Source organism: Dermacentor albipictus, chromosome 1 (assembly GCF_038994185.2).
Source record: "Dermacentor albipictus isolate Rhodes 1998 colony chromosome 1, USDA_Dalb.pri_finalv2, whole genome shotgun sequence".
Lineage (NCBI taxonomy): Eukaryota > Metazoa > Arthropoda > Arachnida > Ixodida > Ixodidae > Dermacentor > Dermacentor albipictus.
Window position 1 is genome coordinate 492,508,759 of NC_091821.1, and position 23,349 is coordinate 492,532,107.

Here is a 23,349-nt window from a genome sequence, read left to right on the forward strand (position 1 = left end):
GGCACCAGGTCACATAATGATCCAGGGTGAGTTCCGTTCCTAGGATGCGGAAGACGCAGCCCAATAAAGCCCCCCCCCCCTCCCCCCAAGGAAGGGGCGGCAGGCGTCCTGTCAGCACGTAGGCCGATTGGCCCTAACTTCCGCGGCGCGTATGGCCAGGGCTATGGCCACAGCTTCGGCCGTTGCAACCGATTTCGTCCTTTGCTAGTCACGACTGCTGCAAATGTATTGAGGGTGCCTGTATTCTTTTGATACGAACTCGCGTCTGTAAAGTAAGTATCCGGATCGCTTAGCCGCCTTAGTAAGGTGGCTGCCCGCGCGTGGCTCCGTGCCGCATGATGGGCTGGGTGCATGTGACGGGGGATTGGCGCCACGTGGATCCGCTCTCGGATTTCAGATGGCAGTAGTATTGTTTCGTCGCCGCAATATTGTGGTGTCAGTGGATAGTGAAGTCTTTGTAAATCTGAGCGTCCCTGAGGTGTCGTGTTTAGCCGTTCACGCTGCGCCATTAGGGTCGCCACTGCATATTCCTCGAAAGTGTTCATCATTCCTAATTCGTTCAGTCGGATCGTGCTTGTGCTTTCAGGCAGGCCGAGTGCTGCTTTACAGGCGATTCTTGTAAGCTTATCCGCATGTTCGATGTCGTTACACCGCGTGGTTTGGAAAGGCAGAGCGTACGTTAGACGACTAATGACGAAGGCGTTTACTAGTTGCATGGTGTCTGCTTCGGTCATGCTTTCTTGGCTGCGTGCAACTCTGCTAAGAAGCCCAGTTACGCTCCGAACAGTGCGTCTGAGATTGGAGAGCGCTATGCTAACGCTGCCCGTTTCTTGAATGCACATTCCCAGTACGCGCAGGTGAGATGCCCTCTTGATGGGCTCTCCCTCCAAGGTGAGCTGCAGATCCGGAGCCCTGGTTGCTAGGGTGTGTCTAGGTCTAATATGAATACACTCCAATTTCGCTGGAGCGCACCTCATGCTTGCTCGCCTCATATAGCTTTCAATGGTATTGATGGCCTGTTGAAGTGTGTCCTGTCGGTTTCCGTAGGACCCTTTGCAGGCCCAGAGTGTAATGTCGTCTGCATATATGGCGCAGCCAAGGTCCCGGTTCTTCTGTAAGTCCAGGGCCATTCTACGTAAGCCGACGTTAAAAAGAAGTGGTGACAATATGGATCCTTGAGGGGTGCCCTTATCTGGTAGGCGATACAGGGCAGAACGTGCTGAACCCAGTCCTATTTTCGCGGAGCGGCTGCTCAGGAAGTCTTGTACGTAGTGAAATACTCTTTCTCCACACCCGACATCTCGTAGTCCGTCTAGTATTGTAGTGTGTGAGATGTTATCAAATGCCTTATGGACGTCGAGTGCTAGCAGGATTCTGTGCATGCTGCCCGGAGGAGGATCGAGAACCTCATCTCTTAATAGAAGAAAGACGTCCTGTGCACAGATTCTCCTGCGGAAACCGAACGGAAAGAGTGAGTTTCGTTCGATGTTGGCTTCGAGTCGGGTTAGAATTATTCGTTCAAAGAGCTTGCCCATGCAAGACGTGAGCGATATGGGCCTGAGATGGTTGAGCTCGCGCGGCTTGCCTGGTTTCGGTATAAGCACGATGTCTGCCTCCTTCCATTCTCGCCGTAGTCTTCTGTCTGGTCGCCAGACCTGTTCATTGAAGAAGTCGACTAAGTGCTGTAGGGCTACATCACTAAGGTTGCGCAGCATTGCGTTGGTGATTTGGTCGGGTCCAGGAGCCGTGTTCTTCTTGAAGGTTTGTGCCGCTGCGTAGAGCTCTGAAAAGGTGATGGGGGCGTCCAAGCTCGAGTTATCCTGTCCTTGGTATTCTCTCATAACGCGTGAAGATGTCTGGGCAGCGCCGGTGTAGCTGCGTTTTAGGTGCTCGAGTAGTTCTTGTTCTGAGCCCTTGTATTCTCCTAAGAGCCGTCGCATGACGTTAGACATCTCGGTGCCCGTGCTAGTTGGGTCTAACATGCACCGAAGAATGGCCCAGGTCTTCTTGGTGCTGAGGGTGCCTCTGAGAGAGTCGCAGAAGCTGCGCAAATTTTGATTATTCAGCTCCTTTGCATAGGTGTTAGCTTTGTTTGCCTGCAGGGCTATTCGGCGCCTAAGTTTGCGATTACGCCGCTGCCGCTTCCAGCGTTTGGTGAGGCTTCTGTGGGCCTCCCAGAGGTGGGCGAGATGGCTGTCTACTGCTGGTGCTTCCGCTGTGGTCTTGATCTCTCTGGTGGTGGCAGCATGGGCCTCCTTGAGGAAAGTTGTCCAACCTGCGGCCGTGGCTGGAAATGAGGAAGCAGCCTGTTGTTGTTCTCCATACCTTTTCCAATCAGTGAGCCTGGCCACCCCTAGGGGCTGTCGATCTTTAGCTGTGTTAACACTGACACACAATAGATAGGGATCACTACCTAGCGTTTCGTCTAGGTTACACCAGGTGACCCCCGTCTCATTGTTGACAAACGTAAGGTCCGGCGTGGTATCCCGGGCAACGCTGTTTCCTATCCTTGTAGGAGTGCCTGGCTGCGTAATCAGTACAAGTTCGTGAGACTGAGTTTCTCGTAGTAGATTGAAGCCCTTGGCGGTGTCGCGTTGATTACCCCATGCGGAGTGCCAAGCGTTAAAGTCTCCGAGAAAGATTAGTCGGTCTTTCGTTGAGAGCAAGGTAGATACGTGACTTAATATTAACGAAAAATCGGCCCTCTTATCCCTAGGGGGGCTATATACGTTGGTTATCAGGCACTTGGGACGACCCATCTTAACTGGCCAAATGGTGAGTATTTGGTGGTGGATTTCTACGCCAGGTGCTATGGCGACAGTAATTGTCAGGTCCTTGCGGGCCAATGCTGCCACTTCAGCGTAGTTCGAATCGCTGTAAAAACGGTAGCCCCCAATATGTATCAGCATTTTCACCACTTCCTGAAGACAAATAATGTCAGGTGGGACGAGCGCCGCCTTGATATATTGTGTAAGTGCAGCATGTCTGTTATGTAGTGATCCGCAGTTCCACTGCCAAATTACGAGATTCTCTTGGTGAGTAGGAGTGTAGTTAGCCAGAATATGGGCTCTCGAAATGTTCTGTGTCTGTGGTTACGGTGACCTTTGGATCTCGGTTCTCCGGGCTAAGGCTGCTACGACGTCATCGCGTTTTTTTTTACCCCTTTGAGCGAGTCGTCGACGTACCGCTTAAGATTGTGAAGCTCTGCAAAAAATAATTGCATTAGTGCGCACATATTGTCTAGTTTCCCTTCCAGATGAGTGATGGTTGTAGGCATCTGTGCTATAGGCTGCATTTGTGATAGTGGGTTGGTCTGTGTTGGGTTCGTCTGTGTGTTGGACAGTTGTGCGGGTGCGTTTGTTTTATGGGTTCCTCCGTGCATCATCATGCTTGCCATTTGTCGTTTAAGTGTCCCGAGTTCATTTTTCATGCTGTCCAAGCTTGTCTTAAGTTGTCTGTTTTCGGCAACTATTTTCTTGTATTCCTCGTTTTGTGTGGTTGTGGAGGACGCGACCGCTGCCCAGCTTACCTGTGGATTTGTCAGAACAGAGGCCGCCTTCGGTGCTTCTCTGGATGCTCGTTGCGTCTGCCTTGGTTCTCCTCCCTGGACGCGCTCTCGTGCTCGAGAGCGAGATCTGCTCGGGGGAGGGGACGCTGATCTGGACCGAGCGTTCCGTCGGTGTGGAGATGGCGATCTCGTCCTTCCCTGTCGGTCGCGTTGGTCGCTGCTATGGCCGTTTGTGTAGTCCGATTCCTCATCCTCTGACGCGAACCAGCGAGGTTTTTTCGGCCCTTCATTGCGCTTGTCAGTGCTCTTTCTGACATGAGGTTTTTTTCGGTTGCTTGAGGCGTCGTTGGCAGCTGCGGTCCTCGGTGACGTGGGCGCCCTCACACGAGGCACACTTTGGCTCACACGGGTGTCCGTCCACTGGGTTTCTGAGTCCACAAATTCGGCACACTCGCAGGTCGGGCTGTGGACACACGTCTGTCCGATGCCCTTTTCCATGGCATGTTTTGCACACCTGAACAGTAGCACGGTAAGGATGACACAGGAGTTCGCCTCCGTTGTAGTACACCACGCGAGGTAGTGACGGGCCGCAGAAAGTAAGGGCGGCACTCTTTGTTTCTCCGATCATTCTTGCTTGGATAAGTTCGGCGCTTTGAGTCCGTATACGTATGTTTGCTATGATGGTCTCCGGTGGCGTTCGGGGTGGAAGTCCGTGTATAACTCCTCGGATAGCTTCTTCTCCGGTGGCAGCGTATACGTTAACGTCCTGTGAACGTCCGTTGATAGTGAGGGAGTGGACTCGGCGTGCCTGCTCCGCGACCTCCTGACTCGATGTCGAAAGTATGGCGATATTGGAGCCGGGATTTATACGGAGCAAAAATTGCTCACCTCTTATATGGTAGTCGCAGGCCGCGACGATCGCTTCGGCGAGGGCCGGCGTGCTGATAGCCTTCAAAGGCAGTCCCTGGTGTGGTCGGATAACTATCTTGAAGTCATCCATAGGAAGAGGAGGGAGTTTGGGTATGCCTCTTCGTCGTTTCCTTGGTTTCGCCGGGTTAGTGCTGCCCGTTGAATCCGTTTCTCGCTTGCGCTCTCGAGCCTGCTGCTTCTTTTGCCGTAGTATTAGGACTGTCTGCCAGTCGTCGTCCGTCCGCTGGCGTCCCCCGGCGTTGTGGCGAACGGAGCCTGTTATTCCGTCTTCTGTTCTGTCTAAATTTGTTAGATCCATGTTCTCTGCTGGTGTGGTCTCACCTTGCATTGTCGTCGTCGTCTGAAGTTCGCTAAGCGTTCCCGTGCGCCAGCTCGTTGGCGTTGGGAAATTCGGGGTGCACGTCGGCCCCCATGTGGACTGGAAACCACTCGACGATGTGATGACCCGCGGCTCCCTAGCTGCCGAGGACGGCCGCCGCTTCCCGCGATATCGAGCCCGAGGCGAATGCTCTGGCCGCCGATCGTGAATCTGTGTAAACGTAAGGACGTTCGAGGTCCCTCATTGCCATGGCTATTGCCACCTGTTCGGCCACTTCGGACGTTGCCCCCTTGATCGATGCTGCGTTAATTACCGTACCATCCCTACGTATGGAGACGGCCGCGTACCGGTCGCTGCGTCTACAAATGTCGCCAGTCTCGGGCAGTTGGCGGTTCATTTCAGCAGTGGTCGGGCCCTCGCCTTTCGGCGCCCCTCGTTGAATTGCGGGTGGACGTTTCACGGAAGCGGTTCTACCTTGAAAGTGCCCCTGACCGCCCCGCTGAGCGCAACCTTGCGTGCGTTGCACTCTGCCTCTGCATTTATCCCTGCTTCTCCTAGGATGCGTCTGCCGGCCCTGGGGGTCGACAGCCGCACGACCTGTGCCTTGGTTTGCGCTGGACCCGCTAATTTCTTCCTAAAGTTGTCACTGACAGTCTACACTCGTGCGCCACGAAACACAAACTTTCTGCTGCTTACCATCCACAAACGACCGGCTTAACCTCAACCGAACCCGTTTTGTTATGCTTTCCCTGTATCTACCTGCTGAACAACGCGACTAGGACGTTGCATTGCCCCTCGGAATCTTTGTCTACAAATCTTCTCGCAATGATACCGCAGGCTTCTCTCCATTCTTCCTCTTGTTTGGCCGCGGTCCTACGCTCCCTTTGGGCACCGTTCTGCCTGCTTGTGTGAATTTCACATCGGAGTACGCCCGTGTAGCCACGTCTGTTACACACCGGGCGCCTTGGCTCTCCTTTGGTCCCCGTCGCGACGCGTTGGACTCTCGGAGAAGTTACTCTCACGCCATTCCCTTACCGCGTCTTGCGTCAAGCAACCGACCTCAGCTATGAAATCGTCCCTGTTGACCCCACCGTGACTCAGCCCCGCTCCGACGTAGTCCACGTCGGCCGTATTAAGCCGTATCATTAGACCGCCTCCTAACCAGCACCGGGTCGGTGCTTCAGCCGCCAGGGGTCTGTGACAAGTTGATGAAGAAGACATCTGAGCTTAGCCCGAAGACGACGCTCTTGGATTTCGCGAGCCAACTGCCATCTTGTAAGCCGCTACAGTCTTTGTAAATACCCTGTAAATATATTTCGCGCTTCTCTTTTTCCTGCAATCATGTTATTGCACCCATTCGGCCTACTTTGTCCATACACGAGTAACTACTTCGCCCACTGAATAAGTATAGCGATGTAGGCGAGTTGATTTCAGTCGATGGTGTAAATTTCTCCAGCGCGAGCGCTGAAGTGCGGAAAGAAAGGTCGACATAGGACAAAAGAAGAAGGTATGCAAGAGGACAAACACGAGCACTCGTGCGTGCCCTCTTGCATTCCTTCGTCCTTACTGACCTTTCTTTCCGCACTTCAGTGCTTCGCGCTGGAGAAATTAAAACCATAGTTCACCCAAGCAAAGCGAACCTCGCAGCAGTTATGTTTCTTGAAGATACTGCTAGCTCCTATTACCCTAGATACTGCTAGTGTAATCCATGCTTCCTAACTCAATACTCTGCCGCTGCTTCCTGGTTTAATTCGTGCTAATACAAATACGACCAAGGAGGTGACAACATTAACTGAACAACAAATATTACTCCGTTCCGCGATTTCGAACTTTCCCTCCGTACTTAACCAACCATGTCATTGGCGTGAATTTCGACGAAAAGGAGCTGCGATTGCCGGCGTGAAAAGTCTTTAGAATATCAATTTCCAAGTGCTTCAAATTGTTACGTTCAGTGAGCCTGCGTGGTTAATAATTTCCATGAGAGCGCAACTCTGGCATCGCTTTCGATGGCACGTGTAAGCGCTGAGCTACGCACTTTTCAGCTGTTACCGCCTGCTTGCCGTTGGTAGACACCACCAACCCCCCTTCCCGCGCCCCCTCATGCACGCAACGGTTCTAAAGATTTGAAAAGGCAATGAATTCTGCTACTGCTTCCCTAGGTGCAAAGATGTTGTATATGGATTTATTTTTATCTTTTAGCGGCCGATGCTGATCCCACCCGTGGAGCCATCAGTTATGCCAGTCACGCAGAAACAGCGCTTATATAGGTCAGTGCTATTCGCGTCATGGGGGTTAAGCCACGCTTTAAGAACCAATACATGAAAAGACATCACCGACTACTTGAAGTAACAAAACATATTCCAAATCGTTAATTTTGCTGGTATTTGTTAATTCGGCCTTTGATGCAATTCGAAGAAGTCTAGCCGTGCCGCAATGACTTAATATTTATTTATGGTATGTCTAAAAAACTCTACTATACGGGTAGTTCGACTACATAGAGATCGGGATGAGAAGATAAGAGTGTGTTCCAAGCGAAACTGAATGGTAGTGAACATGGCGACAACAACCTGTGTTACCTTGTCGTTTGAGTAAACTGAATGTTTTTTTCACGTTCCTCTGTTAAGGGATGCCTTCATCGAAAGTAACAATGTCTGCAGATGAGGTGCAACTTCTCTCGGAAATCTGTTTAATTGGACGTCTTGTATAACGAATTCACTTTGCACGTTAACGTCGCTTGTATCCTTGCATATTTAGCTCAAAGTTCGGTACGTATTTATTTATACGCATTCAATGGGTGTAGCTGGTATTCCGGGCTTTTATCAACAACTTTTCACGCATCTATATCAGTGCTCTTTCCTATAATGACCAGGCATATCGCGGTTAGCGTGTTTGGCGCTTCAGATATTATGCGTCAGTTCTAACTAATTCAGAAACGCTGTGGAGAAAGTAAGCGCTACTTTTGAATGGCAGTCAGTAGAGTCATTTGTACGCATGTGTTTTCGTCACTGTCCATCCTCTTTTCACGAGCTGTATATATACAAAGAATTTTGTCTAACACCAAACATTTGTGTTGCTTTAGGAGATGGTGAATCGATCGGCTTGCAACAACTACGTCGCCAAAACGACGCCAATAAACGGCACGACGATCGCGGACATTTGTTTGACCCCAATTCACAGATTCAGGCCTACACGAAGCCATGTGCGGTGAGGAATCCGAAAAGCAGTCGTGATTATAGCGGTTCTTAAAAGGTGATTCGAATCCTCACGCGTTGCGAAGGGCCGAAAAAGCTTGGGTGGGAGGCGTGGTAAGTTGCTACATATTACTGTATACTACTGTATACTGTTTTAGCTGCTAGAATAAAACAGGCAGCCTGGTGTGGCGATCCGTGTCAACTACTTTTGCAGGTCCGTTGACGTTATTCGGTGTGTCGCGTCACTTAACTTCGTACAATTAAACGGAAAACGCTCTACAAATAATATTCTCTAGCGAGGAGATTACTTAGGCTATGCCCTATATATATATATATATATATATATATATATATATATATATATATATATATATATATGAGGGTGTGTGCGTGTGAGTTTGCTGGGAAATGACACGCTGGCCCCGGTAGTAAAATGAAGACAAGGAGTACGACGCAGGTTGAATTAGCAGAGTATATTTCCCTGACGTTACGGCTGGTGGACTCGCCTTTGTCAAAGGTTTGACAAAGGCTGGTCCCCCAGCCGAAACGTCCGTGAAATATACTGTACTAATTCAACCTGCGTCGTACTCTCTTCACACACGCACACACATTATATATATATATATATATATATATATATATATATATATATATATATATATCATAAGAAGCCAACAAACACTGATACCATGGACAACACAGGGGAAATTAATTACTTGTGCTTAATGAATGAAATAAAGAAACGATAAATTAATCGAAATTAAAGTGGATGAAAAAACAACTTGCGGCAGGTGGGAACCGAAACCACAAATTTCCCCTGTGTTGTCCATGCTATCAGTGTTTGTTGGCATCTTATAACACCACTAATAAAAATCGGGCCTCTCAGTTAACCCCTTTCTTCTCGTTGAATATATAACGAGGGTCTCGAATCCGGCAACATTGATGCCTTTAGGTAGGTTGATAGGTTTAGGTAGATTAGGTAGGTTGGTAGCATTGATGCTTTAGGTTTATTGACCAGTTGCCTTCACCCAAAAAGATCACGTGTTCGTGACGCCTGCGGCAAAAAGGGCGTTCCACGTCCACCGGCAAGATCTGTGAGTGGTGGCGCTGGCTAACACTCCCAGGGTCTTACTAGGACACATGGATACCCAAGAAAGTGGATGGGGAAACAGCGCCGCGGTAGCTCAATTGGTAGAGCAGCGCACGCGAGATGCGAAGGTTGTGGATTCGGTTCCCACCTGCGGTAAGTTTTTTCATCCACTTTAATTTCCATTACTTTATCGTTTCTTTATTTCATTTATTAAGCACAAGTCATTTCCCCTGTGTTGTCCTTGGTGTCAGTGTTTGTTGGCTTCTTAAGATATGACTAATAAAAATCGGGCCCCTCTGCTAACCCCCTTTCTTCCCGTTTATAGATATAAGGAAACGTACTATGGCGCCCCACTTGAGAACCATAGAGAGCGCGACGCTGCCGCAGAAGCAGAGCACGGCAGCCACGATAGCCCACGCGATGAACAGCCGCAGGGACTCCAGGGGATCCTGTGAAGTTACACCATGAGTAAAGGGCATCACGTACGTACCACGTGATGCACGAACAAGTAACATTATGGGTAGCTAATTGAATTGTGTTTTGGTAGTAAGAGACGGTAGTGCCAGGTAATTTTCCCCTTTTACGGTAAAGCCAGTGGTCGTGGCTTTATGCAGTACACAAGCTAAGGCACTCCTGGCTACGGAAACGAGAACATGACGACATGGCGCATTGGGGCACTTCTCAGTCCCACGTGTAATGTTTGAGGTAACAATTATTTCAACTTTTTTTTTCGCAAGCATTCGCATAAGCCTCCCTAGTGCTCGGAAACGACTTCCAAAAATTTGTCATCCATACACTGTCGTGTGCACTGGTGTTTGTAACGAGTGCCGCCAGTGTGAGACTATCGCGTTTCTATACATGTTTGGCCCAAGTTTTTTTATGCATTATTGTAGTTTTAGGCTTGAAAATAAACTGCAACAAAAAAAGTAAATATGTGTGTGCACATAAGCGTTACTTACGTCTACGAATTTTGTGATGCTGTGGCACGTTGGATTTTCCGCGAGTTCCTCCTTTGGTACTCGAAACTGAAAGTTGAAAAAAAAGTTTGTCTTGTTCCTAGTGAAAATGAGCTTTGTTTTATGTATTCGTAATGGGTACTAATACGACCGTCTAACGAACAAACAAACATCTCAACAACACAAGGCGGCACGCAATTATGAATACGTACTACGAAATCGTCCTTGCCTACAACTTACTGAATAAACAGCCTGGAATTAACAACGCTGTAGGCATTCAGAACGCTTTTATGCCTCACAGCTCGCTGTTTCAGGTCAATATCAGATACTGCGCTAGTCTGAAAGATGTGTCTTTTAGAGCTTGCATACGCGAGGGAAGGATGAATGTTACAAGACAAACGCCGAAGCAATTTTTATCATTCTGCTGTGCTGAAATATCCCGGCGTATTCTTTGCTCCCGTGCTTCGTCTGGATGGCGGCATCTCGTTGATATGCCGTCGGAATAGGATTTTTGGGCGTCTTCGTCGGTGGCGAATGATATTCGTCATTTGCGACAAACAACCACCCCACCATCCTTGGCTGCTGCTGCTTTTTGATTTCCGGATATTGGCTGACGGACCGGCCCCGAGCTGGCCCAGTGTATGGTCGGCGCTGCGGTGACAGGCAGTGGCCTTGTGACGGTGAACGGGCAGACGTCGAGGATTCCACTGAGTGGCGGTGAGGTAGACGTCGATATCACGAGGCATTGTCTTTGCTGTGGACGCGGCGCATTCACGGCAAACGCTCGTAGTTCCAAGGCGCTGTATGGGTACCGACGTGACTGGCTTCTTCGCAGTGATAGCAGAGTGGGCGGTTATCTGGAGCGAGTCATGCGTCTGTCTTCCTATAGTGTAGTTGCATTGGGCGACGGACGGGCGAGCTGGCAGTGATGGCAGCGGTGGCAGCGGACAGCGGCATTGCCGCGTTACGGGAGGGACTCTGGCGCGGGCACGTAGGTGGAACTTGACGGTGGGCGTTGGAGGCGTAGGCCATCGCTTCCGGCACAAGAAGCGGCAATTCCTATGGCATTTCGGAAACTCCCAGTGACCGTCGTAGTTCTTCCTTTGCCATGTCAGTCACCGAGCCCACCTGAAGTTGCGACGAAGGTGGGATCTTCCGCAGTTCTTCACGCACAATGGCCCTGATGGTCCGCGGAGGACGTCGGCGCACTCACCTTGGAGTTCGCGCTGTGGCGTGAACACTTGGGGGTAATATTGCCTAGTGCGCGTTTCCAGAGTTTTCTCGATCGTTGTTGCCTCTGCCAAAAATTCAACTAACGTCTTCGATGGGCTGCGGATCAGACCGGCGAAAAGTTCTTTTACGCCCCTCATCCGGAAGCGAACTTTTTTCTCGTTCGACATTTCCGTTTCGGCGTGCCTGAAAAGACAGGTCATCTTTTCCGTGAAAAGGGTGATGGTGTCATTGAGCAGTTGCGTTCGGGTTTTTAAGAGTTGAGCTTGGGCTCGCTCTTTGCGCATGACGCTTGTGAAGGTCCATAGGTAGCCGCTGCTGGACAGGTCCCACATCGCAAAGGTGGTTTCTCGATTCTCAAACCACGTCATGACGGTGTCTTCTAATGCAAAAAAAAACGCATTGCGCAGCTTGTCGTCGCTGTTCCAGACGTTATATGCAGCGACCCTTTCACACGTCTCCACTCAGCTTGCCGGGTCTTCAAATGTTGATCCGCGAAAGGCCGGTGGCTCCCTCGGCTGCTGCACCACTATCGGTGTTGACGACACTGCGGCTGTAATTCCCGCTGCTGTCGTGACTGTGCGCTTACTGGCCTTTTAAGCTACAAGTCCGTCATTCTGGGGCAGGTTTTGAATCCTGTGGCTTCCTCGATGGTCTGGGGCGACGTTGGCGCTGTCTTCGGGTTTCGGGCTTGGATCGCAACTTAGCGGGGGCGTTAAGTACATGAACGCACAAGCACCACCCCCAGATGTCACGCAGTAGTGACAGTGCGGAGAACAGCAGCAAAACTGTCAATGACGAAACTAGCTTTTTATTTGGCGAACTTGTGCGCACAAAAACAGGGTGCACTCAATGAGCAACGATAGCGGCGGACACAGTCGGCGATCGCCGAAATCTGATCAGCGGGTCAAGCGCGTCGGCTTTGATATAGCACTCTTCGAAGGCTCAAGTCCAATCACTGGTGCCCGCGTGTTCTCCAGAAACTGCACAATTCGTGTCGCACATGCAGTCTGCTTATGCTAGGTTCGGCAAGGATATACACAGCAGATAGAATCAACTACAAATATCGCGTAAGTTATAAATCATGTACGCGTGTCTTGCGCTGAGCGATGACATCTAATACTTGTTAGCCAGCGAAAAAGCATTCACCTGAGAAAGATAAACAAGCACATGTATCAACACTTATGAAACTAGGCATGCAATTATTTCAGGTCGCTTTACTGAGAACATTCCGCAAATTTATCGGTTGTCTTTGTAGCTGTCCTCACATGTAATGATAGGAACAGTTGTAAAGGACTGAGTGGCTAATTTGTTCGAATTTTTTTTTTTAGTGTGAAGATATTATGCCTGTACGCTGTCATTTTCTTTGCGCTGTTCCATCCCTGTTAGTGGGAAGACAATAAGAGGGACGAAATGAACACCGGTCGCAAAGAACGCACGAAGGGACACGGGGAGCGCTACGACCAGTGTTTCTACAGGCAGTAATTGTTTCGTCTATCTTATTGTCTTCCAGCACATATAGCTCAAGGAATATCAATGCACTCCAAATGACCCAAATCATCGCGCTTGTATGGTGGCTTCAATGGGCTTATGCAATGTTAAAATTCGATTATTATAAATTATGTTGCGTTTCAGGTACTGAATTCCTTTCGTGTTTGTTTTCTGGTGTCTATAGAAACCGTGCTTGCAATAAAAATACACGATTCAGTGCGGTTATACAGCGCAGTAACCTTGATTTACATATCCTAGCACTTCACGATGTCGAGCCACGCGCAAGCTGCATGGTCCTTCATCTACTAGGTGAGGATGCTAGGATACAATTATAGTTTACTTTGTATCACTTCTTAATCAATATACTGAAAGGCAGAGAGTATGAACTACCACATATGCTACTAAGCAGTTGAAACGCCTCTCCTTGATTATTGGGCGCTTTTTCGTGTATAGATATGTTGTGCAGCAAGCCGTTGTGGTGGTATAAGACTAGCCATTTGCAAGAGTCGGATAATTCATTTCCACGGAGAAAGACAGTTTTACAATAGTCTATAGTCAGTAATATGTAATGTGCAGGAGGTACAATACTTGCCACAATACTCGGGCTAGTAACATACAGGGTGTTTCAGCGAACACTTTCAAAAATCTTTAGAAGTTACCTGTGCCCAATATCACAATTCTGGTTCATGAGCTGGTTTACTCGAAGCGGCGGACAATACTTGCACAAGGAATTGAGATCCAAAGTCGATGAATAAATGAAACTTCACTAATTAAGTTTTTAACCAATTACATTAGGGCGCATATGGCAATTTACAAATTCTAGCAGTGGAGCTCGCAAGGCGGATCCACTTGAAACGAATTCTCCGGACGACACCAGTTTCCAGATATAAATTCCCGAACTTTGCGAAGAAATGAATTGGCGTTCCAGTTACTTTGTTAACAAAACGTCATTTCATGCACTGAAGCACACAAGTAACTGGAACGCCAATGCATTTCTTCGCAAAATTCGGGAATTTATATCTCGAAACTGGTGCCGTCCTGATAATTCGTTCCAAGTGGGACCGCTCCGTCCGCCTTACGAAGTCCACTGCTAAAATTTGTAAGTTGCAATATGGGTCATAAAATATAATAAGCTAAGAAGTTAATTAGTGAATTATTGTTGATTAGTCGATTTTGCATTTAAATTTTCTGTGCAAGTGGGGTCCGCCGCTTCGAGTAGACCAGCTCATCAACTAGAACTGAGCTATCTGCCACAGACGACCTTTAAAAATGTTTGAGAGTGTTTGCTGAAACACCCTGTATAATAACCGTTGCTTTGTGGAACGTTTTCTTAGTGTTTCCTGTTGGAGGTGTGCGAGGGGCTTTTCAATAACATTCCTCAAGGGTAATCAATAAAGCTAATCGACCGGCCACCAATACGTACTTTTTGCATGCCGCTGAAGAGTATGACCCCTGTACAGCTGTTTAAGAAGCACTCCGTACCGAAGTAAATGTCGAAGTACAGCATGTAACCTGCAAGCAGCGAAAAAGATTGCATTTGTTTAAAGTCAAGGGCTGATAGATTGTTGCCGTCGAAGTTTTATTCTTATCAGTGATAGTTGCTCTTCCTCGCTATCGTTGAAATCATGAGTTTGTTGTCCTGAGCGCCTCCTCCAGCCAGATCTAGGTGGAATGATGAGACCTGCTGTCTTTGTTTTTTTTTTATGTTGTCAAGATGCACAAGAACTTGTATAAAAATATACCGCTCAGCGCTTTTCCTTAACATTTCAACCAAAGTCTGGAATTCCTCAGTTCACCTAATTCCTGCAATGTTTTCCGTGTATGAGATATTATGGGAAGAAACAGAGCTGCTTATTCTGGCTAAAATGACCGCGTCGCTGTCGTTTCTTTGTCTGTAGCAACACATGTGGGCTACTATACATATATATATATATATATATATATATATATATATATATATATATATATATATATATGTATATGTATATGTATATGTATACAACACATGTGGGCTACTATATATATATATATATTCGGTATATTTTCTGGGCCTTAGAGGAGCGGCATCTTCATTTACCGTAATATATACATACATATATATATATATATATATATATATATATATATATATATATATATATATATATATATATATATATATATATATATATATATATATATATATATTACGCTAAATGAAGATGCCGCTCCTCTAAGGCCCAGCAAATATACCATGAAGCCTCGAAGTCCCTTAAATTATTGCAGTCAATGGCGCTTCTACACTCAGTTTTCGTTTCGTTTCTATTGTGTTTTAACGTCATGGGGTGGAGTATATGGTCACATGCGAGCAGAACGTTGCCAACATTGCGACGCTTTGACAAACACTCACGCTGTCATATTATTTACGTTTCCCTGAGGCTTGTCACTATTTTTCTGCAGTTGAGAGGCTTAGGACCTTCATATGACGCAAGAGAATGAACTCGAAAATATCACGTCACTACGTCTCAATATTATTGCAATGAGCGCGAAATGCGCTGAATATATGCGGTAATATCCGCGTAAAATACGTCAATGTGGTTCGTGAATTCACGCTCTGAGAAGAGACTCCTACCTCAAAATGTATTTAAAGAAATGTAAGCAAATGCGAGGTGCCAAAGTTCACTGACATAGAATACAATTGGATGGAGAGGCAAAGTACACAGAAACCTAAGGAAAAGATAAGCTGATGTAAGCAAATTAAATTCGGGGCCTTTACGTGCCCAAACCAAGATGTGATTAAGAGACAAGTCATAGCGGGCGGCTCCGGTTTAATTTCAGCACCTGGGGTTGTTTGGATAGCACGCAATGCGTTGTGCAAGGTGGTTTTTGCACTTCGCCCCCATCGAAATGAGGCCGCAGCGGCCGGGATTTGATCCCATGTTTTCAGGCCTAGCAGCGCAATGGCAAGCCCACCGCGTCACCTGGGCGGGTATTGGTGTAATTCAGCACATAAGAATATGCAGTCCTTGTGAGAAACTGATTATTTAGGGAAGCAGCTATTAGGCTCGATATGACTCTTAATAAAATTATTCAAGCATTAGAAACGCACACACTATCAAGCATGTAATGAGGCTACAAACATGAGAAATTTTAAAGATCCCAGTCCTCGACTAATAATTCAGAAATGATAACGAAGGCTATATTGCGGAAGAATATGCAATAAGAAAAGAAAAGAAAAATGTTTTAGGTCAATTAAGGTTTGCTTTAGCGTACAATCGCAAGATTAACGCCCTGTAAGAATGCGTAATAGCTCCGAGAATATTTTTTGCATACACAGTTATAACAAGGAGTTAAGCTATAACACGTGCAATAGTGACATTAACACAGAAACAAATTGTGAGCCCTTCCACGCAGTTCAAGCAGAGCACGTATTTGAATTCTCCGCACAGCGTTCATTTACGGTGCGTGGGATCTGCATATCTTTTTCTCGGTATGATTCACTCCGAAGACCGTCGCGTCAGTTACAACTGCGTCATTCAACGCCGTCGATGCGAGTCCTGCTGTTGACGGCTGCTGCAGCTTCACTGCGTCATAAGGCTGGCGAAAAAACAACACGATAATATGAGGCTGTTGAGAGCGGCATGAAACTTTCATCTAGACAATAGACAATAGGCTTTTTTTACAACACGTTGCTCCTGGGAAAGTGGATGTTTTAGACTAATATTACTGTATTTGGCGCCTCAAACGATGAAAACCGACAGTGCAATACCGGAACTGCTTCTCATGTCTGTTCTTAGTTTTTATTTCTGTAGCAGTAAATATGTGAGCGTCAACTTCCTTTCTCATTTATGTTGAAGAAAACACGATCAAGGCTAGAAAGGTATGCTGCCGTCGTTCAGGCCAGACAAGCATGACCACAATCTAATCCAAGAACTTACTTCGAACATTGCCATACTTGCTTCTGAAGCCGAAGATGATGTAGTTGCAGCATAACAGTGCTTGCGTCAACTGGAAAACAATTTACAAGAGCATATTACTACTAAATGATATACGCCCTGATATTACAGAAATTGCTGCAAGTTCAGTATAAACACAAGTGGCAAAGAAAGTTTACTAACGCACAGTCACTTTCGGTTTCGAATGGCTACAATGATCTCTTCCATGCATTTCTTCCATGGGACGTCCGTGAGTCGCTCCAGACTAATGGCGCCTAAACACAAATAAGCCCGCCACCCTTAAGTAAGCGGCACGTACTGCGAGTTGGCCGGGGAGTGACTACGTTTTTGGCGTATTGCACGTAGCAACCTCGGAATATTGTTGCTCTTTAAGCGGTAGCAAACTTCGAAGCTTTCAGCTATCGTTACAGTTTATGCATGAACTATATGGCTGACTACCACAAGTATTGAAGTGAGCTTGTTCCTTTGTCCTTTCGCTATCGCTGCTTTCCGCACTGAACGGCTAGTTTTGCTGGTCAATAACGTAATCCGCCTTGCGCTGAATGAATGCATGCCCCGCTGCGGTCACTTAGCACACTTACTGAGTACACGACGGCTATCTTCTTCAGGTCCTTGTCACTGACCATGCTCCAGCCTGCCTCACTTCTTCTTCTTCTTTGTCTCCTCCGAATTAATTCTTTCTGTTCGGCCAGCACACCTCATCCAAAATTCTCTTGCTCACATGTACGGTTGCCTGAAACTCGAAATTGTCTAAACTTTCCCTGCAGCTGAATCCAAAAAATACACAAATATAGCATGCAAATGTTCTCTGCCGATTGCACCTCACTGCTACTATCAGTTGAGGCACAGCAGAAAAGTGCAGTATAGGTGGTGGTGGTGATGATGTTGCCACAGGGAGAGTAACACAGCCTGGCAGATTTGGCCGGCAATTGTTCCGCCTGAGCGTCCCTTTCCGCTTCACATATGTCCCCATAAGGTTATTAGTCGAGCATCTACCATAAAACAGCAGAATAATACGTGCCACTTCGCTGTGTACTATCAGCGGTTCATCCGGACAAAGTGAATGCTCTGTGCGGTCATGAGGAAATGTTATCGTTCTCATGACGTTCCGAAGGCTCTTCCTTTCAGAGCAGAAGCGTGCGCCGTGCTAGGTGAAGTGTGTTTTGCTAAATTCAGTCTTAGAGGTCTAATTGATGTCCTTCAATGTAATTTGAAGTTTGCGTTACAAAAATGAGAAACAGTATACCGTCGAAAATATTTTGCTTACACAGGTCTGTTCTCGCGGTGTACCCTCTATTTGTTTTTTGCAATGCAATTGAATTATTGAGCATCTTCTCCCGTGCCGCCCATTTTTAAGACCAAGAAACCTTTTCGAAATTACATTTCGACGACTTGGGCTATCGCTAACGTCGCCAGTCATTCTTTCTTTTCGGGTGACTACACTGGGATACAGCCACACCGGCGTTTTTTCTCGCAGCTCAAAATTTTATTAGACACAAAAAAAGTAAATGCGGAATTTCTAAAATTATCGTTTATATATATTTCACATCTTTATGTTAAATTATTTCATCTCTAAATTCTTAAAAGCAGTTTTCTCTAATTTCTAAACTATATTCATTCAACCAGCGCTCTGCTATGCAAATTTTGTTTGTTTTCATTATAAAGCACATACTTCAGGTCCCTCGCTTCTTCGCCTGTCCCCCGTAGTGCGTATGAGCCAGTATTTGGAGGCAAGACAATAAAATATGCAGCACCATTGACCTTGTATATTTATGCAAGATTCTAGGGCGATGCTCCTCCTAATGTGTATGGGGGGGGAGGCTGATTCAGCGAGGCGAAGTTGGGAAGAGCGTTGCCGCTCTTAGCTTCGCCATGGCTGCAGTTATATCCCACATTGGATTAACCGCAGCACAAACCCAATCCCAACCTCAACCTCACCTTCAGCCTCAGGTAGTGACTCCGCCTGCACCAACGCCAGGACCAAACATGCTACGCAATTCTGTGGCTCAACGCGCTTCCGGAGTGCTAACAAAAACACCTAGCACGGTTTCACCGCGCATGGAACGGCACAAACAAATGTGATTGCCAAAGCACCAATCGTAATCTGGCAGTGGAATCGCAGGGGCTTCCGCCGTTAACGCAAGTCTCTGGAATACACGCTTCAAAATCACCAAACCAGACCTGACATAGTCGCCCTCCAGGAAACTGGGATAGTAGCAAAACTATCAGGTTTTGCGGCTTACAACAAAATTACCGCTCCAGATATTTCTCCGGCCGTCGCGATCATGATGAACAGAAATCAGACCGCCAACCAATTAAACCTAGAATTCACGACGGTGTCATACACCTTCGTTGAAATCCTGCCAAAACGACGATCGGACCAAACGCTCTACATCCTGAATGTTTATAGCCCCCATAGGGATAAAAGCCTGGCAGTAGCTACACTAATAAGCAAAGCATATAAAGCTGCAAAGCATGCACGACTCGTGCTGCTGGGAGATTTTAACGCGCACCATTCGGCCTGGGGCTATCAAAAATGTCAAAAGAAGGGCACTAAACTCTGCGAGACCGCTCAAGACCTTGGTTTTACTCTTCTTGTTGACCCTGAAAGGCCAACCCGCATAGGCAATAGCGTGAGTCAAAACACCTCGCCTCATTCGACCTTCACCAGGAACATAGACAATGCCATCTGGGAGAATACAGAACTAAACGTTGGTAGCGACCATTACATTCTCTCCATTACGGTGCCATCCAGAGGCTACAAGCGAAATAAGCTGAAAATTAAGCAAACCAAATGGGATGCTTTCCGGTATGTTCGCAATGGACGCGAACCCGCAACCATTACAAACCTTGAAGAGTGGATATCAACTCTTTTCAAAGACGCAGCTAACTCGACCACGGAGGTAGACCAGGAGGAGGACGGCCCGGCTCCTGATGCTAAATTGGTCCACCTGTGGTCGGCGCAGCAGAGCTTGCAGAAGCGCTGGCTTGCGCAGAAACACAACCGTGGCCTACGCAGACGCATCGCGCAACTCGAACGGGATATCGAGAAACACAACAGCTCAGTCAGGAACGCTGGCACCAGCAATGCGACCGCCTTAACGGCCAGCTAGGGCGCAAGAACAGCTGGTTCCTGCTTAAACACCTACTTGACTCCAGTCAGACTAATACAGCATCACAAAAGAACCTTCAGAGGATCATACACTCGTTCCCGGGAGATAATGATGCCCTTTTTGAAGCTCTTAAAAACCGCTACTTTAATACAAGCACCAATATTCCTCTAGCCGTAGCTTATACCGGAAAGGAAAACAGGGAATTAGACAGCGAAATTATGGAATCTGAAATACGCGCTGTCCTAAACAACCTCAAAACTACAGCGGCGGCTGGCGAGGACCGCATCACCAATAAAATGTTACGAAACCTAGACGATCAGTCGGTTACCGAAATCACCAATCTTGTCAACATCCGCTGGAAAGAGGGAACTATATCCACCAGCTGGAAACATGCAAACGTAATTTTCATACCGAAACCAGGCAAGAAGCTGGAGCTAGAGAATCTCCGCCCTATCTCCTTAACCTCTTGCCTGGGGAAGGTTAAGAAACACGTAATTCTTAACAGGCTAAGCGAGTATACTGAAAGCAATTGGCTGCCGCCCCATACGTTGATAGGATTCAGATCAAATCTGTCAACTCAAGACATTATGTGGCAAATTCAGCAAGATATCCTACACCCGGGCCCTATAAAAGCCACCCGGACAATTCTAGGGCTGGACGTGAGTAAAGCGTTTGACAATGTGTCGCATGCTTCAATACTCACAAATCTAGCCCTAATGAATGTCGGGAAGCGCACTTATAGCTATATTGCAAGCTTTCTCAAGGATCGCACTGCAGAAATACATTTTGGGGACATTAAAAGCGGACAATTTCGGTTAGGTACAAGGGGGACCCCTCAGGGTGTGGTCTTCTCCCCCTTCCTTTTCAATGTGATCATGCGAAAGCTGCATCCATTACTGGAAAAGATCCCGCATATCAAGCACTCCATTTATGCCGATGATATCAACATCTGGACTAATAGCGGTTCCGATGGAGAAATCACGGAAGCATTACAAGCGGCTGCGGATACCGTACAAAATTTTGTGCGACAGAATGGTCTAGCGCGCTCGCCGACAAAATCGGAGCTTCTCGTTATCCGCGATGAATCAGCCAAACACGCCACCGAAAGGGACGCAACCTCACCTATACGAGTCAGTATGGAAGACGGTCCAGTTCCGCCCGTGCTGACTATAAGAGTCCTGGGCATGCTAATTCAACATAACACCCATAATTCTCAGGCGACTGTCCGATTACAGACGACAGCCCGCCAAATATGTGGCCTAATCAGACGAGTAGCCACGCGACACCGCGGTATGAAGGAGGCTGATATCTGCCATCTGACGCAGGCTTTCATCAGTCGAATTGTGTATTCCTTCCCTTACTACCACCTACGCCTTTCTGACAAGGAAAATGTTAACAACGTTATTCGCACAGCTTATAAAGCTGCCCTTGGCCTCCCGAGGTATGTGAACATTGAACGATTACTTAAGCAAGGTACAATACCCTAGACGAACTCGTGGAGGCCCATAAAACAGCACAACGTGAACGACTCTCCAGCACCGAAACTGGCAGGGTCATTCTAAGTAAACTCGGGCTGAATTCCGTTATGAATTCAGCAGGAAGAACAACATTACTCGGTGCGGTCAAACGCCGTTTGGTTATAAAACCGTTACCCAAGAACATGCTCCCTGGGAGACACGACAAGAGGCGGTGTGCCAGAGCCAAGGCCCTTCAACAAAGGTACAAAAGCAACCAGCACACCGCCTATGCCGATGCAGCAAAGCAAAATCACCAAACTTACGTAGTGAGCGTCGTGACCGGAGAGAGAAGTATCCTCAACGCCGCGACCATAAAAACAGCGTCCACCGTCGAAGAGGAAGAGACTGCCATTGCTTTGGCCATCATGAATCCCTCCGTGCAAACGATCATAAGCGACTCAAAAAGGGCAATAGTCAGCTTTTAAAGAGGCAGCATAGGTGTCTGTGCCGCGCGAGTCCTACGGGACTTTACAAATGAAAATACTGTTGAACTCGTATGGGTCCCTGCCCATTCGGGGAATCAAGGGAATGAGGAGGCGCACTGGGTAGCCCGAGGTCTAATCAACCGGGAGGTGTGCCCCGCAGACTCGGATCCCATGGATGAGGCACCGACGACATACCACGTGATAACAAACTACTACAATCAAAAAAGGCGAATCTACCCGCATCCAAACGAAAGCCTCACGCGAGCGCAAGCCTCAATCCTGCGTCGAATCCAAACTAAGTCGTTCCCCAGCCCACATTGGCTGGCCAGAACTTTGGGGGTGCGAGTGCTGCCAGCTCCCTCGCAACCGACGTGGGAGGAGCTCCTCAGAACGCCGGATGAAAAACTACAAAAAGCCCTCGTTGCCTGGGCCGAAAGGGTCGCTCCTCGTGAGGGGCCATCCTAGGTCTCGGGCCTGCCAGGTGGTGGTGGTGAAAACTTTATTGGACACAGGGGAGTTGCGGACACGCAGGTCCTTGGGCCCCCGCACGGCCCCACTGCACTCAAACGTTCATGTCCCGGAGGCTCATGACGCTGGCAGCCCGGCCTGTGGCGATGGCTTGCTTGGCCGGGTCCTCGGAGCGCAGTAGGGTCTCCCAAGCCTCCCAAGTAGTAAGGTGCTCCAGGCCCCGCGGGGGAGGATCCGCCGGGCAGAGGAAAAGAATGTGATCGAGAGTGGCTTTGGGGTGGTGGCAGAGGGTACAGGAGGGGTCGGTGTGGACATGGTGATAGCGCGAGCGTATATAAGGGGAGGGTAAGGTGCGTGTTTGGAGCCGCCTCCAAAGTGTCTGGTGATAATTGTCGAGGGAGGGATGGGGTGGGGGGTAGAGCCGACGCTCGGTTTTGCAGGCTTGCGTCAGTTCAGTGAATGAATGCATGCGCTCCCGTGAGAACCCTGGATCGGAGGCCGCCGGTGCCCGGTTGAGCAAACCTCGGGCTAAAGCGTTGGCAGCCTCGTTTCCAGGATTCCCCGAGTGGGCAGGCACCCATATGAGCTCCATGTGGCGGGGCGGGTGTGCAGCGAGAGAGTTCAGTATGCGAAATGCAGGGACGCGAACTCTCCCGCGAGCAAAATTTAGTATGGCAGTTTTAGAGTCCGATAATATATACCGGGCCTCCGTGCGCATAATAGCTACGGCAATGGCAGCCTCTTCAGCCTCCTCCGAAGTGGCAGTTGGGGATATGTGAAGGGTGGTAATCGGTTGTAGGGAGTTCGTGATGGCAACAACCGCGTCCTCACCTGTGCATGCGGCATCCACCCACACAGCATCCGGTTCCGTGCCATAGTATTTGTGGAGCGCCCGTGCGCGAGCTCTGCGGCGAGGTTCATGGTAGGTGGGGTGCATGTTTTTAGGGAGAGGTTTAATAAGAAGTTCGCGGTGAATGCGGTGGGGGACCTGGAGCTGTGTGGGATCCGTGGCTGGTATCCTGATACCGAGGGTGTGTAGGATGTGTCTGCCGGTGGTGGTCCTCGCGAGACGTATGTATTGTGTCTGTCTGTGGGCCTCAATAAGCTCACCTATCGTGTTATGTAAGCCTAGCTGGAGGAGTTTTTCGGTGGAGGTATTTAGGGGTAGGTTGGGGT

At 48.2% G+C, this 23,349-nt stretch overlaps 1 protein-coding gene across 7 annotated transcripts in view; it reads right to left on the bottom strand.

Moving 5' to 3' along the window:
• Window positions 1–21,679, bottom strand: part of LOC135912473 (uncharacterized) — a 38,260-nt gene extending 16,581 nt beyond the window's left edge. For 5 of the 7 annotated variants that reach the window (XM_065444949.1, XM_065444930.1, XM_065444922.1 and 2 more), the window contains exons 1-5: window positions 17,232–17,293; window positions 16,633–16,702; window positions 14,139–14,227; window positions 9,998–10,063; window positions 9,380–9,487 (exon numbers count right to left, since the gene is read on the bottom strand). In XM_065444949.1, coding sequence (XP_065301021.1) covers window positions 9,380–9,487; window positions 9,998–10,063; window positions 14,139–14,227; window positions 16,633–16,702; window positions 17,232–17,276 — 378 coding nt within the window. In that variant the 5' untranslated portion in view covers window positions 17,277–17,293. Of the gene's footprint in view, window positions 1–9,379; window positions 9,488–9,997; window positions 10,064–14,138; window positions 14,228–16,632; window positions 16,703–17,231; window positions 17,294–21,543 lie in introns of those variants that run through there. The other 2 variants (XM_065444962.2, XM_065444958.1) reach the window with 2 other exon arrangements.
• Window positions 21,680–23,349: the final 1,670 nt, after the last annotated feature.